Source organism: Notechis scutatus, chromosome 2, assembly GCF_049901735.1.
Source record: "Notechis scutatus isolate UNSWTSFEM ecotype Mainland chromosome 2, rNotScu1.2, whole genome shotgun sequence".
Taxonomy (NCBI): domain Eukaryota; kingdom Metazoa; phylum Chordata; class Lepidosauria; order Squamata; family Elapidae; genus Notechis; species Notechis scutatus.
Genome location: NC_142010.1, coordinates 219,567,477 through 219,586,511, shown reverse-complemented (window position 1 = coordinate 219,586,511; position 19,035 = coordinate 219,567,477). Strand labels below are relative to the sequence as shown.

At 36.0% G+C, this 19,035-nt stretch overlaps 1 protein-coding gene across 1 annotated transcript in view; it reads left to right on the top strand.

The window, feature by feature from the left end:
* Positions 1-19,035, top strand: part of MAN2A1 (mannosidase alpha class 2A member 1) — a 61,919-nt gene that overhangs the window by 4,090 nt on the left and 38,794 nt on the right. The window contains exons 2-5 of the mRNA XM_026673095.2: positions 7,228-7,488; positions 13,882-14,026; positions 16,929-17,100; positions 18,066-18,193. Of these exons, the coding sequence (XP_026528880.2) occupies positions 7,228-7,488; positions 13,882-14,026; positions 16,929-17,100; positions 18,066-18,193 (706 nt within the window). The remainder of the gene's footprint in view (positions 1-7,227; positions 7,489-13,881; positions 14,027-16,928; positions 17,101-18,065; positions 18,194-19,035) is intronic.

Here is a 19,035-nt window from a genome sequence, read left to right as displayed (position 1 = left end):
GAGTATCTATTTACTGTTAACAGTTTTACAACTGTGACTAATCCTACCCTAAAACATTGTAACACCAATAAGTGCTGCCATCTGTTGAGAGAGTAATAGGAATTCTTCCTATGATAGATAGGATTTTCAGTTAAAATAACCAGTTAGGTTACTGAAGTCTGTATGTTCCCCTTTCTTATCCATTATTATTTATCTCAGATAATTGGGTGCTGGGCCAAATAAAAGCATTTATATGCAGCGCTTTGCTAGAATTGGAACATTGTTGGCTTACTTAATTCACAAGTTAGTATTATGATTGCTTAAAGCAAGAGAACATTAAGTACAGCCAAAGCAATAAAAGGATGCTAAAATTTCTAGCTTAGTGTTTGCCTGTGGATAATATGATAGTCAGATGCTTAAGCTGCTGAGAAACGGATATAAACAAACCATCCAGGAATCTCTATTTGGCAGAACTGTGCAGCTGTAGATTTCAGTTATCTCCCTGACACAGGCCTCACAATGGCTTAGGTTGTATGCAAACTGTAAACTTGCCTGGAGGCACAATCTGATTCAGAGCAGTAGATCAGGGCAGAATTCCAGCTTGCATTCACAGACAATAAACATGGTAGATGTCTTGATGTTGTCTGGATTGTAAACTAACAAATTATAAATACAGTGTTTTTCATTAGAAGCACATAGGCCATGTTGATATAGATTGTCTTACTTTGAAGGTTGATACACAGTTTTTTAAAAAGGAATTCATTTTTTGCAAGGGTGACATTTAACTTGAATGACTTATAATGCTGTTAAGTTTGCATTGCAATTAAGGGTACCAAAAGTTACTTTTCTCAATGTAATGTAAAATGTCTTTATCTTGAAATACTTAGAATTTTTAGTGGGGTTGGAAATACATTTATCAGAATGTTTTAAAGTCTTGGTTAATTTTATAAAAATTGGTTAATCTTCACTATTTTGAATAAACTCTACTTTGTCATCTGAATGGAATATTACATGGTCACTTTATTTTTTATATTTATAACTGATATAATTACCCAATTTACTAGTTTCTTCTCCATTCCAATATTTTTTAAAAATCCAGTTTGTCACTATACCTTTTGATATCTGGTGACTACAACCAGAGGCAGTATTCCAAACAGGATCTGATTAGGGCAGAATCGAGTGGAACAGTTACTTCCTGTCATCTGGACTCAGTGCTCTTGTTAATGAAATTCTTGTTCAAACAAGTCTTACTTCTAAGAATTGCCATTGTTAAACTTGTTTGATGTTAGGTGGTATTTTTACTTGAAGACAGGTTCCTACAGTCTCTCCAAAAGGTGTATGGATGCAAAGTTGTGGCAACACTTAAAATTAAAAACTGTACTTATTGTATGAGGTGAGGGTTTGAATTAAAATATATTTATCTGCAAAGATGGTATCACTGAATTTAAGATAGTTCTTTCTTTCTACTAAAGAAGAAATAGATAGGCAAAAATATGAATGCAGTCAAAAATTATTTGCAGTGCCCACCTTTTCCACCATTTTAGTCTTGGGGTTTGAGTGTCAACCAAAACAATTCTGGAGATTCCTCTGTTCTAATGTGGACTTATGACATTTTTATATGTTTGTGTGTGTCTATACCATATCAGCTAGAAACCATATAAAAACCTACATACATATGCATTTTAAATTACTGACTATATTAGCCTTTAAAATAATTATAAAATGAATTAATGCCTATGGAAGGAGGGATGTATGTTATTTGGATAGTTAGTATCCATCTTTCCCATTTCCTGTAACAGTCCCACCCTTATTGAAATACTGAGCCATCTCTTTACAAATGCTGGGCTGTGGTGTAGATTGTGACAGAGCTGAGGGAGAAATGAGAATATGAAAAGATTGGTCCCAAAGATGTGTATAGCTCTTATGAGCAATCCAGACACAATTGCCAAATAATCCAGACTCCTGCCATGATGAGGGGCCTGTAACACCTTCTCAAGATGAATAGCTTATGGAAGCAGGCTTGAAGATGCAAAGCCAAGTCCAGTGCACAGCAGCAGTGAACTGACCGAAATTAGGAGAAAATACTGTTCTAAGCCTTGAGAAATACGGCACACATTTAAAATGTATGTTTTGATTTGCTATGTTAATTTAAAATAGTTTTATATATTGAACATTTTAAACTGCTAAGATTATTGTTTTGCTGAGCTGGGGAAAAAACATGGCTGATACATGATTTTATAATAGTTGAGCAGTTTTTGTTTTAAAGCTTTGACAATACATAAAAAAGCTGTAAAATTGTTTGTAGGTAATCAGATATCAGCCACAAAGTTACAAAATATTAATTTTCTAGCTTGAGGATTCCTTTTGTAATAACTTTCATAAATTATAGTAGTAGGTAGAAACTACATGGAACTAAACATTTCTCTTTTATCTAGTTTGCTTAATATACCACTAGGGGGCACAAAACGATACTTCACATGTATGACTTTCTAAACTTTTCCCTCAGCATTGTAATAGTGTACATAATTTTCTTTGAGATTATTATCAATGTTTACAGATTCAAATATGATTTAAAAATATATGAATTATAGTACTTGCTTAAAAACCACCCACTAAATAGGAAGCTTAGTTCAATAGAAATTTGAAGTATGTTTAACAGATATTATAAAGATAAGATGGAAATGAGATTCAATTGGAGAATTGCTGCAGTGTTGGCTGATAAGTCATGAAAATGCTCTAAAGAGGAAAAATATAGGCCATTTCCCCCAACTTTTGCTCCAGATATTGTAGATTTCCATTTCAATAAACCCCAGTCAGTTTAGTGAATGGTAGTACATTCTGACCACAGGATAAAGGGATGCTAAATGCTGTTCATGCAGGAACATCAGCAAGATACCGCCTCATTTCAGCCTTAAAAAGAACTGATGTCTCTGTTCTATTACATATGTAGGCAAGGCCTGACTTATTTTTTTCATAGATTATCTGAAAAGGGATAAAACAAAACCTGACTGGTTAATGAAGTTAAGCCATATCAGCCATGTTGATTGTAGTTCCAAAGGCTGAGACCATAAAAGGCTGTAATAAATTGAACACACATCAGGTAACCAATGAATGATCGGATTGGGAACACAGCTAGTTTTGAGTTGAAACCATTGCAATTAATAGAATCTTGCTAATATGTAGCAAAAAAATAATATCCCCCACTAGTAGAAATTAAAATTTTAAGAGAATAGTGATGCTGCAGTTATCACCTTGCTTTTGCAGTCATTGCACAGTTATTTTGATTAAAAAGGAATGTAGCTTCAATCCCTTACTTGCACATGCCATTTGGATGTCATTGAGTTTCCCTGCAGACACCTTCACTCCGACATATTGTGAAGTAACTCTTAAAGGATTTGAACAGCCCTAGTAAAACCATTTCACAATAAGGTTCCAATCCTTGTCTTTGAAAACCTTTCTCTTGTCTTCTGGAACATAAAGATACTGAACGTTAATTGTATGCTACATACAAAAGTTAGGATTATTTATATTGTTATAAATAAGTAATACTAAACCAAATATTAAACTTACAGTTTGTTTTAGACTAAAAAATTACTTCAAAGTAAACTTTATAAATAAATTGTACTTAAGCCTTTCTTTAACACAAATACAAAGCAATAAAAATATCTGTATTTCCCAATAAAAGCTCTGTTTTACTCCAGATTATAATATTTCCTACACTTCTAAAATGTCAACCTAATACTTCAGGTTCTTAACAAAAATTGCTGCTGATTCTGATGCACAATTCAATGTAACTACGGGAGTGTTGATTAGTGTGGTACTGATTGCTGAGTAAACTTGTTTCTATTTGCAGATTACTTGCACAATATAGAGGGGCATTAACCTCTGGCATGCAGAAATTGCAGGTTTTTAAATTGATTTTATATATAATCTGAAGACAAAACTTTAAAAAAAAATATTCTGGATAATTTAACATTGTACTAACCTGATCTTAAAATAGCTTTCCCAATCTTGAAGCTCTTGTCATGAGATACTTTGAAAATTTGAACATAAAGGTGGAGCCACAAAATATGCACAGCGTCTTTGATATTCTGAATCATAATCTTGCCAACAAAACTTGTTTCTTGATTTCATACTTTTGATAATAAAAATAAGTGATTTTTTGATAGAAGCAATAGTTGACTATGTGTTAAAGGTTTATAGATACCAGCCATATAAAATTATTTGGAATTAAATAGGAAATCAGGGAAGATTTTAGAGTACAGTGGTACCTCGGTACTTGTCATTAATTGATTCCGGGATATGCAAGAAGTACTAAAAAATGAGTACCAAGCAAACCACATGACTCACCACATGTCCTTTATTTCAGTTGGGAAGAACTTCCTGTCTGTCCCTTTTCCTATACCAGTGACCTTCCCAGCATGGCCAACTTCCTGTTTAACCTCTGCAGCTGTCCCCCACTTCCTTTTGCAGCAACTTTTTGGCATGGCCAACTTCCTGTCTGTTCTCTGCAGCCATCCCCCTCTTCCTATCTCAATGCATCAAATACCAAAGAAATGACGAGTACTGGAACAACATTTCATGTCAAAATGCATCAGGTACCAAATTTGACAAGTTTTGAAGCAATTGAGTACTGAGGTACCACTGTAGCGGTATAATGCATTCTATAGTTATTCCTTCCAAGTTGGTTAGGGCTGCATAACAATGTCAAAGATACATTTGTTATTTGTACCGTGTTTCTCCAACAATACGGCCCCCCAATAGGAAGTCCCAGCATGTTTTCTAGGCATAAAATGAAATTAAGCCACTCCCCCCCAATTTAGGCCTATTTTAAAACAAGCAAAATGGGAGGGAAGGGCGGGAGGGACTTGCCATTAGGAGCACCCCGGGGGCAGCCATGCCTCACCACCAGCTGCTCCTAATGGCTGATCATGGCAGAGCGCGAAGGGCTTCCTACCCCTGCCAGGCACCTTTGCTACAGACCCGGGCATGGTGCTGGTTGCAGGCCAGGTCAGCAGGCGGGCGGTAGCAGCATGGATGTCCGCCGGCAGCGTTTAAGCTGCTTCTCAGGCCTCCGTAGCTTCCACAGTTCCCGCCGGCGCTGGTGCCTCTCTCTCCAACAACAGCACCTGAGTCGCTCCTGCTTCCCCCTCCCCCTCCCCGCAACAACAGGGAAAAAACATTTTGAGGTACCTGGGAGTGCCACTCGGTGCATTTTCATTTAATCCCGAGCGGCTGGTTGGGCATGAGAAGAGCCAAGCGAGCGTCTCTGCCGCTGCTACCCTTGGTTCTCCAGCCTTGGGCTCTGCAAGTTTCCATAAAAGGTGTGCAGCCCATTCCTGCATTTCTGGTGTGAAGCCCGTTCCTGCATTCCAAGCGCTCCCAGGCTGAGCTGCAGCTGTCCCTCTCTTGCCAGCGCCATCTCCAACAGCAGTGGCAGCAAGCGACGGGAACCATGGAAGCATTTCAGCCACTTCTTGAGTGGGAGAGCCCCCTCCGTAGCTTCCATGGTACCTCAAAATGTTTTTTTCCCTGTTGTTGCGGGGATGGGGGGGAAAGCGGGAGCGACTCAGACGCTGTTGTTGGAGACGGCGCTCGCAAGAGAGGTGCCAGCTCCGGCAGGAACCATGGAAGCTACGGAGGCCCGAGAAGTTGCTGAAATGCTGCTGGCGGACATCCATGCCGCTGCTGCCCACCCGCTGACCTGTTCTGCAATCAGCACCATACCCGAGTCTGCAGCAAAGGTGCTTGGCGGGGGTAGGGAGCCTTCTGCGCTCCACCATGATTGGCCATTAGGAGTGGCTGGTGGCGGGCATGGCTGCACATGGGGCACTCTAGGCGAGGGTGCATGGAGGGAGAGAAATTAATTCACCCCTGAAAAGACAGCCTAGCCGTTTTTTCAGGGCTTAAAAAAAAAAGACCTGGCCTTATTATATGAGAAACACGGTACTTTTTTTTTTCTTTTATGCCTTTGTGTTTTTCTCCTTAACTCTAGCTCCTGCAAGGTCACCCAGTTGGCTTTGTGCCTAAACAAGCCTAGAACACATGGTCTTCCTGTTTCTAGCCTGATGCCTTTACCATTACATGCACATATATGTTATTGAAAGACCATTGCTGCCGCTCAGAATTTATATATGCCATTTATATCAGGGGTCACCTGATATATACCCCTGGTCCATGGAATGGCACCGGTCTGCAGCATGCCAGCAACCAGGCCACCCAAACAAGCAAAGATCCATCTGTAGGATGTAGGCAGCATGCAGAACCAGGCCCCCTCTGGTCCATGGAAAAACCTTTCTCTCTGGTGCCCAAAAGGTTGGGGACCACTGATTTCCATGGTGGGAACAGGAAATAAATTGTACGTGTCCATTTTAAAAACCTAAAAAAATATAAAAAGTGTGTTTTTGTTAATTATGTTACTAATGCAATATTCTAATTCTTGCTAAAACCTGTAGTTGCAAATACATGTACTAAATGGAATGAAAAGAATATTCTTTTATGTAGGTAGAGCTACCTATATATAGTAGGTGCCACAGCAGGGAAAGCAGTATAGTTGTTATGATAGGGGATTACACTTTAAAAAATATGCATGTAACTGTGAGGAGATACAATGAATCAACAAGGAAATGTATATCTACTTCCTGGAAAAATAAGAATATGAATAAACTCTCACTAGCTAAAATTGTTTTAATCTTTTATTTCAAACTACAGCAAATAGTTCACTTACCCCATAAAATTTTTTGAACTAATCTTATATCTAGACTGCAATTCTATACCTAAAAAGGTTCTCTGAAAGGTTGCTAATTATTACTTTTGATTTTCTGTTCCAATGATATTTTGTAATATAATTAATTCTTATCTTAATAAATAATGCCTTATTCTAAGATATCTTGAGTAGAATTTTGAATATTTTAATGGTGGGATAACTTTAGAACATTATTGAATTCAGAGTGGATTTGGGAAAATGAAAATCGGGGTGGTTATCTTTTTATGTTTGCAGCAAAATAAGAGTAGCTGCAAACTGCTACTGTGGTTGTTTGCTTTTTCAGAAAATGTCTAAATCTTATATGAATTTACAATTAAAGAATGAAAGAATCTTGAATACTGGGGTTTTTTGGAGAAAATTTCTTATACTGATTTGATGATAATTACAAGCTCTTTGCTATCATATTTAGAACAGAAAGAGGAAATAAATATATTTCTACTATATAGATAGTTGGATGTCTAATTGTTTGTATTTTTCAACAGGGTCAGCTTTCAATACTGCAAGAGAAAATAGACCACTTGGAACGGTTGCTGGCGGAAAACAATGAAATTATTTCAAACATAAGAGATTCTGTGATCAATTTGAGTGAATCTGTCAAAGATGGACAACATAGTCCAGAAGTATTAAACTTTAATCAAAGAAATTTTTCAGAAGTATTGCCTCTTGCCAATGCATATCTTTCAATTGAGCCTGAAGATTGTCAGTTTGCTTCAAAAACTGGAAGTCAAGCTTCAGATGTTCAGGTAAGAATCAATTGAATATTAGCTATTATCCTTCATCTATTTTTAGTCCTCTGCCAAAGAAATATAGAGATCTTTCTGTAGCCTTTCAGGTAGTTATATTTGGATTCCTAAACTGAAATAATTGACTGGTAGGTTGTTCAAACATGCATGCAGATCCTGAAATCACTGGGATTGCCAATGAAAATACATTATGATATGCAAATATGATGATTTAAATGGTTTATATGTTTTGTTTAAAGTAATATATTCATTTGTAATATGTGTGGTTTTTGCATGAGTGTAAACTGGGTATACTTGCTAATCACTTACTGTTGTATTAGAATAATTTTTTAAAATTATAATTTGAGACATTCATTTCTGATTGAGTGACTGTATGTTTGATACAGATTTGATACAATTGAACTCTGTTGAAGGAGAACTTGTATAAATGTTAGAATGACTATTTCAGAGAAAATTCTTTATATTGTTTTCGTCTGAGTGATTTGAACTATTTTTAAAAAGTTGTAGATTAAATTAAAAATAATGCTTTCTCCATCACTGCAAATTTTATTATATTGATGTTTATCATACCAAAAGTTAAAGTAGGCTGTGTTTTAGGGATTACAGGTAGTCCTTGATTTACAACCACAATTGAGTCCAACATTTCTGTTGTTAAGTGAAACATTTGTTAAGTGAGTTTTGCCCTATTTTACAACCTTTCTTGCCACAGTTGTTAAATGAATCACTCCACTGGATAAATTAGTAACCAAGTTAAGTGAATTTGGCTTCCCCATTAAACTTTGCTTGTTGCAAACAATGATTACATAACCTTGGGACACAGCAACGGTCATAAATTGTTTTGACCTAGGCTTCCCAAGATCATGAAACAGACTGTCGTCCTGATAAAACCCCTTTTATTTAGGTTAAAGTGAATTCCTTTCTAGCAAAGTCCCGGCAAACAGTCTTTCATGAAATTTCACAACTACAGACCTTTATCAGGCTTGGAGAGTTGCCAGGCTGATATCTTCCAAATGCTATGCTGTAGCAGCAATTACTTGGCAAGAAATCAGGAACAGATCTTCAGTCTAATGAATTGAACTAATTCTCTCCTGCAAACACCACTCCCCTTTTGCTCCTCTTTATTTCCTATGGGAGGGGCCATTCACCATCCATATGAGCTTTTACTCCCGAGTTGACCCCTTTTCCTTAACTGTTCCCTTCTCCTGGCAGCCCTACGCATGCGTACACTGGAAACAGGTTCTAGCTGTTCTTCTGCCCCACTGATCTCCAACTCCAAAGGCAGCTGATAACTGTCAGATGGTCCTGGCCCTATCTCTGCCTCCAATACAGAACACTCGCCATAGCCTTCCCCAGACTACAGGACTGGCTCATGTTCCTCACCAACCTCCTCATTGTCTAAGTCTGCCACCAGCTCCACTAGCTGCTGGTGGGCCACAACATAAATATGAACCAGTTGCCAAGCATCTGAATTTTGATCATGTAACTTGGGGCTGCTACAAAGGTTGTAACTGTGAAAAACTGTCATAAGTCAAATTTTTCAGTACCACTATAATTTTGAAACGTCACAAAACTAACTGTTTTAAGTCAAGGACTACCTGTACTTATTGTGGAAATGCTTACCTTTTTTGAGAGAAGACATTTGAAAATAAAGCACTACTAGAGGCTAATAGACAGTAATTTGACCTTTTTATTTCAAATCATTTTGCAAAACTAATCTCTGACAGCTGTTGTTTCTGGCCATGTATCCTATCTTTCCCTTAGTTCTCTTCCTTCCAGGTTCCTGAAAGTCTGGTCTTTTCTTTTTCCTAGAATTTCCTGTGTTCATTTTTCGTATAAGTGGTTGGGTCCACCCTTATTAGATCTTTGTTGTTCTGAAATCCATCCAGTTATGAGTGAGATCAGTGTTTTGCTTATCTTTTTCCTATGTTATGGAAGCTCAATAAATTACTGATCATGGCTTGCTCAATAAAATAAAAAATATATTCATAAGTTTTACAACTTAACTGTTGAGAGGTCAATTTGCATGGAGGGTAGAGAGGATAGTGTGAAGAAAATGAGACTAAGTTTTTCTTGTCTCCCCCCCCCCCTCCCCGCTGGATTACAACTTTAAAAAAAATGATTGAATTGTCTGTTTGAGAGCTTACAATAGTTTCTGTTCCAAAAGTTTGAGAAATCATGTCACAAGAGTGTTAAAATTTGTTGCCAAAGGGACTCTTAATGGCTACACATCAACCAGGAGCCTCATGTTAAACAGCCATGCTCTATATCAGTGGTGGCTAACCATTTTTGGGCTCCTATGCCAAAAATTGTGCGTGTGCTTGTGCACTCGTGCTCACATGCCAGCACCCAGAAGACAATGCGTGCCCCCCCCACGCCCCCTGTGCATGTGCGTGCAACCCCCCTTCCCCCCATGCTGCCCGCTTACCTGCATTGTGCCTCCCAGCTGATTTTCAGCCAGTTTGAGGCCTTTTTCAGCCTCCCAGAGGCTTGAGGAAGGCCTTTGGCAGCTTTGCAGGCCCAAAACTAGGCCTATTTCATCACTTTTGGTATTACAGGAAGTGATGAAATGGCCCTATTTTTTGGCCTGCAAAGGCCAGCACCCAGAAGGCAATGTGTGCCCCCTGTGCATGCTCATGCAATCCCTCCTTTCCCCCCTCCACGCCACCCGCTTACCTGCATTGTGCCTTCCAGTTGATTTTCAGCCGATTTGAGGCCCTTTTCAGCCTCCCAGTGGCTTGAGAAAGGCCTTTGGCAGCCTTTGCAGGCTGAAAAATAGGCCTGTTTTGTCACTTCCAGTATTACAGGACGTAATACTGAAAAAAGCCTCAAAGCAGCCAAAAAACAGCTGTGAGGCGTGCGGATGTGCAGTGAGGTAAGTTTGCCTGCAGCTTGCATGCCAGCACAAATGGTTCTGCATGCCACCTGCGGCACATGTGCCATAGGTTCACCATCACAGCTCTATATGATAGCTAGTATTTCATATCATACAAAACTTTTGAAAGAGCAGTCATTTAAATACGTTCGAATCAAATTTATTGAAATGCCAGGCCTTATATGAGGTTGGTCTGAATATATACACTTAGCACTCGTGATTACACAAATTAAAGTAATTAGGCATTTCCTAGAACAATTTATTTGGGTATGCATTTTTATGATTTGAAGTGCTTTACTGGGGTTGCAGTTCATTGCAGTGTCATCAACTTCTGAAATGTGTATAGGATGACAGTGCTACAACTTCATTATTAAAGGGAAGAAAGTAGCTTCTTTCTTGTACTATTGGGACTAAAATCCCTGGCCAGCTATGATTCCAGAGTATTGGGGGAATTGCAACTTTCTCTTAATGTGAGATGTAATAGCTGTTTACGTGTCTTTGAGTGTTTAATACAAGATAAGAAACCTGTGAGATTCCAGACTTTTCTTAAGATTGCTAAAAATCGCAGATCAGGTTGCCTATTCTGATCTGTTATATTTAACTATATAGTAGCCACAAGAGATTGTCCAATATTCCATCAATATTCTGTCAAATCTACAATTCTAACAGATTTTTCGAGATGATATCTTTTTTCCCAAAAAGTAAAATTGGCAAGTAGCTAAATTGCCAGCATACTTACTGTAACAATCTTTGGTCTGTTAGGGACTTGTATAGCTGAGTTTGTTATATGGTGCCATGTTATATAGTGCCTTGATTAATGTATTTTTATTTATTTATTTATTTTTGAAAAAATATACAGGTTTTAGTATATTCTTTTTGATTGTTGCTTCTATATTCTCTCATTGTTAGCTGACCAAAGTTAATGTACAAGATAGGCAGTTATATAACTTTTGTAAGTAAATGAATAGCAAATGCTATATGGACACTAATGAACCCAAGCATTGCAGTTAGTGGTTCTTATTAGGCCTCTGGATTGAGGCATGCAGTATAATCTCTCACTTATCTGCTACTCTGTCAAAAGCAATTCAAAAGGGTCTTGAAACATTTTCAAATGGAAGCAGCTACTACAAAGAATAGTTACATAGAGTTCAAGGGGTTAGGAAAAAATCTTTCTGATAATAAAATAGCTTTCCAGAACAAGAACCATTTTTCAAAATTGCAATCAGAACCAGTGTACATTGCTGGTATTTTCTATTTTCTCGAGATTTTATGGCTTTGTTCTGCTTGTGCAGCTTTATATAGTATCAATTTCTTTAAACATACCATCTTAAAGGGGGGAAAAACCCAAAGCAGTGGATTCCAAGAGCCTTAGAAAATCACAAGAAGTTATGTTTATGCACACCAAAAAAACTTCAAAAAATCAGCTAGTACTTGCTTAGGGAGAGAATGGTATTAAGATATGATAATGCCAACAATTTTAAGTAATAAAATATTACAAAGAAATATTCCTTACAGTTTGATTTAAAAATGTAGCCAATTTAACAGTCTATTCTTTTATCTGATGTTGACAGGTCAAATTCTTGAGGCAGATGTTGAAAGAAGTAATGCTCTCCCTAATTGTAATTTTTGGTTTCTTTCTTGTATTGGATTGTAGAAAGGAGCACCGTAGTGTGCAAATTGATCCCAACCCCTTCCTAATAGAATTTCACTGGAAGTTGTTGCATGTGCCTAACATTTCCTTTATATCAGGGAAATTGCAACCATGGTAATAATGTTTTGTAGGTAAACACATATATAATACAGAAAAAAGCATTGGCTTTTTAGTTTGTTTTAATTATCTTGCTTGTTTGGGTTTTTTTTCTCCATCAGTTGCAAAAGTTTGGGTATGTGTTGATAAGAAAGAGGAGAATGCAGTCTGGACAGCACTGCATTATATGTATTACGTAAAATAATCATTTTTCCTAGAAATAATTTGTTCATCAGAATTTCTAAGAATTAGCTACATTCTTAAAGTTTTTGATAAGAAGCTTGTTACTCTCTTAAAAAATAATTTCTACTGATGTAACTTTCATGAAGAAAGAATCTTATTTGCTCAAGTGCCAGATAACTTAATTGAACTTTGTTTCTCTTATGTATTGGTCTGTCAGTTTAGGTGGAAATGCTGTATTGTCTGTCTTTACTTGCTTGTAATTCATTTTTATTAATTTATTTTTATTTATTTATTAAATTTTTATGTCACCCATGTCTCCTACAAGATGACTCTAGGCGGCTTTCAAGTTATAAAAAAAGTAACAAATAGCTAAAAGATTAAAGTGACACAGATTAAAATATTATTAAAACTGTACTAAAATTTTTGACTGGTCTGGTTTGGTTCCGCAACCCAACAAGACAGACACAGACTTCAGATAGTAATTAGGACTGCAGAAAAAAAAATTACTATCAACCTGCCTTCAATCGAGGACTGTATACTGCAGGAGTCAAAAAGAAGACTATGAAAATATTTACAGACCCCTCACACACACACACACACACCGACATAAACTGTTTCAACTCCTACCCTCAAAACAACACTATAGAGCAGGGGTCCCCAACCACCGGTCCGCGGACCAGTACCGGTCCGCGGAACAACTCCTACCGGGCGCGGCTTGCTGGGCACCGCCATCTTTTTAATGAAAAGTGCTTCTGGTGAGCTTTTCGGGTAGAAAGCTCACCGGGCACGTTTTCATCAAAAAGATGGCGGCGCCAGTTGATGCCGGTACCGGGCCGCGGCGCTCAGCTGATGCCGGTACCGGGCAGCGGCGTCAAAAAGGTTGGGGATCACTGCTATAGAGCACTGCACATCAGAACAACTAGACACAAGGACAGTTTTTTCCGAACGCCATCACTCTGCTAAACAAATAATTCCCTCAACACTGTCCAACTATTTACAAAAATCTGCACTACTATTACTATTAATCTTCTCATCACTCCTTATCACCCATCCCCTCCCACTTGTGATTGTAGGAAGAATTAGTTAAACAGTAGGAATGTTGGTTGTAAAATGTGTGTATGTTTATAAAAGGTGATGAATGACATCCTTTATACTATTACGGCCAATCAAATATGTACAATGTTCAATTTATGATATCTAAAAAAATAATATTTATATAAAAATCTATGAAAAGTATTCTTTGAATATAGTATTTAAACAGAATGTTGGAACGAGGCTCTTTACTTGTTTATTCATCCATGCCTTAGGGTCTTTGCTGACTCAATTGCCCAGATAAATATGTGGTATGCCCTTGCTTGCTGCCTAGGGCTGAGAGAGAGTCACTGATCAAAGTTACTCAGTTAGCTTTATGCCTAAGGCAGGACTAAAACTCATGGCTCCTCATTTCTAGTCCAGTGCCGCTAAACTGGCTGTCAGTGATTTGTTTGAATTTTGTAAATAGTAAATTAATGGCCATAACCATACTTGCAGAACTATGTGCATCAGCCTTTTACTTTTATATATCATGATCTATTCTTTTTATGCATTTTAGATGCTGAAAGTCTATGATATTCTTCCTTTTGATAATCCAGATGGTGGAGTTTGGAAGCAAGGGTTTGACATCACTTATGATGAACATGAGTGGGATGATAAACCTCTTCAAGTTTTTGTTGTACCTCACTCACATAATGATCCAGGTAACATATCAGAAAGCTTGAAAATATGTTTGGGGCAATCATATTTGTGTCCTCAGCTCCATGAAACATAACGTTTTATTATCATATAGTTCTTTTTTATTAATGTATTTTCCTTGATTCCACTGCTGCTAAAAATACCTTATGGGTTTCAGAATCAGCAGGTAACCACTCTAACTGGCTAGATTTCAGTACAAATTGTACAGAAATAACTAAATGACAAAAATGAGAGACCAGTGAAATCCTAAGCTGTTATTACAAAATTCACAACAATATCTATTTGCCTTAATCTCTGTGCCTTAATCTTTCAGCCTATCATCAATAAACACTGGATTGGATTTTACAGTTCAAAATAAAGAGAAAATAAAGAGATTGCACAATGTGGTTCTGCTGGTGCTGGCTGCCAGGCAGTAGCCAGTAAATATAGGGTTTTGCAGACAATAGACTCAAATAAGTGTGAATGCCAAAAAGGATTTTTTAAAAATGTTTGACTAAATATTTTAAAAACTTGCAAGAGAAAAAGAAAATACACCAGACTACATCATCTCAGCCTGTCAAGAACCCCAAAATGATGGCAAGTGGGCCCCCTGGAACTGGATGGCAATTGCACAGTACCTTCCCAGGTTGTTAGATCTTTGTTAAGGTTTACAGTACCTGGGAGCTAGTGTCACCATTTTATGCTTTTTAAAGAGACCAAGAGTATAAACCACACAACATCTAGAGATGCCTTGGTGGCACATTTTATTAGTGACTTGGTCGTATAGTTGACCTCCTGCCAGGAATATATTTTAAGCAAAAATACTGTATTCACTTTCTTCTAGACAATATCTTAAGCCTGAAACTTGGTTTACAAAAGATTCAGGCTGTTGATATACTCCTTATTTACATAAACATTCTATGTCTTTCAATCTTATTTAAATGGGCTCACATAATACAATAGTCTGTTTGCACATTACATTAAGAATTATGCCATGTTAGCTAAAACCCAATTCCATATTTCAAGTAGTTCATTATATAAAGATTTAAGTTATTTGAAAGAATAATTCCAATGTTAAATATAGATGCCAACACTCATCAAATTAACAACAGTTATTGCATTCTCATTACTGTACAACTAGGTCCTTGCATTTAATAAATATATTTAAAATTATGCTATTATTCATAAAATAGAATCATAAAATTATGATATCTGTGGAAGTTTAAATTGGTGACCTCAATCTTGCATAATTACAGTGATCATATTTTTATGGAAAAAATAAAGGACAAAACCTGAAAGAGCAAATTTGAGAGAGGTTCATACGGATTAAAAAATAGTTTATAACTTTGTTTTACAAAGGAAATTTCAAGAGTAAAGCCAAGAAAATAAATAAGTAAATTGTATAAATCTAAAGGGCAGCTTTTTGAAATAAAGAGGCTGTATGGTCACTGTATCCATAATTCAGCTAACAGCTGACATGATTTTCAGGACCTACACACAATAGTTCCTCATGCTTTTCTACTATGTTTGCCTTTAGTGGTTAACTTGACCAAAAGAGGGCATATTAAATAAAATCTGGGTAGCATTGGATTAGCAAGACATACCATCTACTTGTTCTGCTTTGTTTACTAATTCTTGTTCCAGAAATTCTGGCAAATACTTTACATTTATTTTTTAAATTATTTCTTCAATACAGTGGTTACCTGACTTCTTGTTGTCCCTATATCAAAAAAGACAAATGTTTGTATGTTCTTGTGTTTTAAAACAACCAAGCCACTACTGTTTTTTTTTGTATGATGGAAGATTATTCTACAATTCAGATAGATACAGTAGTCACAAATATCATTGTAGGCTCTGAAAAGAAGCCAGCATATTTTATAGCAATTTATTTTAATTCAGTTCTTAAGTTTGTTCATACATTTCATTTCTTTTAGATTAGTATTTTATATTTCTCTTCATGTTCAAATTGTGGCCTTTTAAAATCCCTTATATTTGGGATCCTATACATGTATAAGCACATATTAATTTTAACTGTTCCATTCTTTCCTTTTAGAAAACTCAGTGACTTTCAGAAATTTTATTCTAAAGAGATTCATAACTACTTAGTTTCTAGCATAAGAAAATAATTTTCATTTTGATACAAAAGTGAATAAAACCTCAAAGACTTAAATTGACTTCATTTTTCATCACTGAAATTACAGTTCTTTATTGATTTTTAAATATAACATTAGTTTCCATTTGCATTGACTTTGTGGAGGTGGTTTTTTTTTTGCCTTCATTGTTGTTTGTGGTTGCAGCAATAACGGTAATTTTACCTCTTATTGGCCACTGTTTTGTTCTCAGAATTCTAAGAAAGTGTTAAGAGCACTTTAGGAATCATTATTTTTTCTGAAATGTTCTAGAATGACATATGTTTCAGGAGCTTCTAAGGAAATTTTTAAAAAATGCATGCATTTGCTGAGAAAATAGTTTACTACTTCCCCTTACTGATAGGGCTGAAGTAGTGAAACAAATCCAACATATACACACTTATTGCTTAAGTTGTTTATAACAAAAAGCAGTTGAACTGAAGTACCCCCTTGGTACTTTTCCTTAATATTAAATAAAAATTAATGCTTTCTTCCGGTTTAAAATTTTAGAGCAATTGACTTCCTCGATAAGGTATTACCATTATCACCATAGTTTATGCTTTCAAAATGCTTCTAAGTTATTTTAAATATAGATACAGTTCAAAAAAAGAATGTTTTCTTACTGCTCAATTGAGGTTTGCAAACCAGTCACAGTCTATTTTTTGTTACTGTCTAGTTTTTTTAGTCACAGTCATATTTTTATTTTGCAAAAAGCAGTGGTGATTCTTTTTGGGAAACACTGATATTAACACAATGTATTCAGTTTAATTTGTTCAGCATGTGATATTATGTTTAATAGGTTGGCTGAAGACATTTGATGACTACTTCAGAGATCAGACACAACACATTCTCAATAACATGGTTCTTAAACTTCAAGAAGATAAAGGAAGGAAATTTATGTGGTCTGAAATCTCTTATTTTTCAAAGTGGTGGGATGGAATAGATAGTCAGAAGAAGGATGCTGTGAAAAGGTCAGGATATTTTAATACGTGTATATATTTTCATTCAACCTATTGTATCCCTTAGTAAAAAAAAAACATCAGTATTCATTGTCATTGTGAACCATTTGTGTATAGGTTTATAAATTACAGTGTTCTAATACATAACTAGACTTGGCCTTTATTTCTTAAAGCACAATTTAGCTTCATTTCTTTTTAATGTTATAATTAAATTACCAAGCTTCATAAGTGAACACTTTGGAATAGAAATGTTAGTTATAGGTAAGGTCATTTCTTTTTTAATTATAGTGATTCTGGTTCAGTTCAAAACAAAGTTTCAATGAAATAATAATTTGGCTGTCTACTGAAACTCCATTATTAATATTCATTCACTTTAGACATTTAATAAAATGGGCAGTTTATTCCAACAGACATAGTATGATAACTAAATCCACATTTCTCTATTGGCAGTAACTTACATCATTTTAGTTCCAAGTTAGTGGAATACAATGGAAAGAATAGAGGAGAAAAAATGGAACAAGATAAAGGAACTATAATAGTCTTAACACAAGATCTAATTGCTTCAGTTGTAGTCTTTGCATCTCATATCAATAAATGTTACTCTATACCTGCATGTACAGATATATCTATCCATATCTCCTGATCCATGCAATTATGTTTCCTAGTTTCTTACAAAGAAAATAAATTAGCTATTGAAGAGGTGAACCAGTGACTACATTCACCCCCCCAATCCCAATTTTAAGGCTGCAGAGTTATTCTTAGAGAATGCTTTAATTTTCCTTCCAACTTCAAAGTCTTCATACCATTTTGTAAAACTAAGTATCACACATTTTTCTAATAAAGATGATACAAGTTATTTTCTTTCTTTTTTTGAGAATTGAAGTACTTGCTATCAGTATTTAAAGATGACTGGTTTTATTATTGTTTATAAATAAGCAATTTTACGGATGATTTTAAAAAGTAAATATATATTTCAGGTTAATAGAAGATGGCCAATTTGAAATTGTAACAGGAGGTTGGGTCATGCCTGATGAAGCTTCTCCACATTATTTTGCTTTAATTGACCAATTGATAGAAGGACACCAGTGGCTAGAGAAAGCTGTAGGTAGGTCCACATAATTTTTGTCTTGTGAGTTTTGCCAACTCTTCCATTTGAGTACAGAGCGATGAATGAATCAATTATTTTCCTTTATAAATTGTCAAACCACAATTGACAAACATGTATATAATATGCTTAACTGGGATTATAGTAAAGACAGATATCAGTAAAAACATTTGGAGAATTCATCTCCTAAATGTTATTACAATAAGTTCAATATGGCTTCTGGATTAACATTGTAATATACCGAGTTTTCAGTGCAGTTTTTTTTTGTCTGTTGTTAATTATTCAAGTTGAGAAGAGAGTGGTTTTGAAATTTGGAGCCCACCATGTTCACAGGCTCTTCTGTAAGATCCTAATCATCCTAGCATCCTCCTAATGCTTTATTACTACATTTTTAAAATAAAAGGCTGCCCTACTGCAGAGTAAAAAAACTGCACTTATTTTTATTCTCAAAAAATAATAATGGTAGGAAGTCAAGGTAGATAGCATTCATTTTGTATGCCTACATTTTTTAATGTGTCTAATTTCTTGGAAAATTTAATAAACCCCACAGCTAGGGGTTCACCTGAACCTTGCCGACCATCCAGCAGCCCACCACTGGATTAGATAGCACCTTTGCTTCATACTTGGGTTCTCCAGACAGTTTCTTCCTCATCCATGTAACCATGTTTCCTGTTGCACTGAAAAAGAAACAAAGCTTTCTATGAGGCAACAGTTTATCTTTTAGGAGTTTCTGTTTGCTTTAGAATTGACTATGTCAACCATTCCAATTTGTGTATCAGTCCCCAAATATTGGGGATCCCATGTGTAAGAATAAATGTTGTGTGTTTATTATAGTCTAGCAT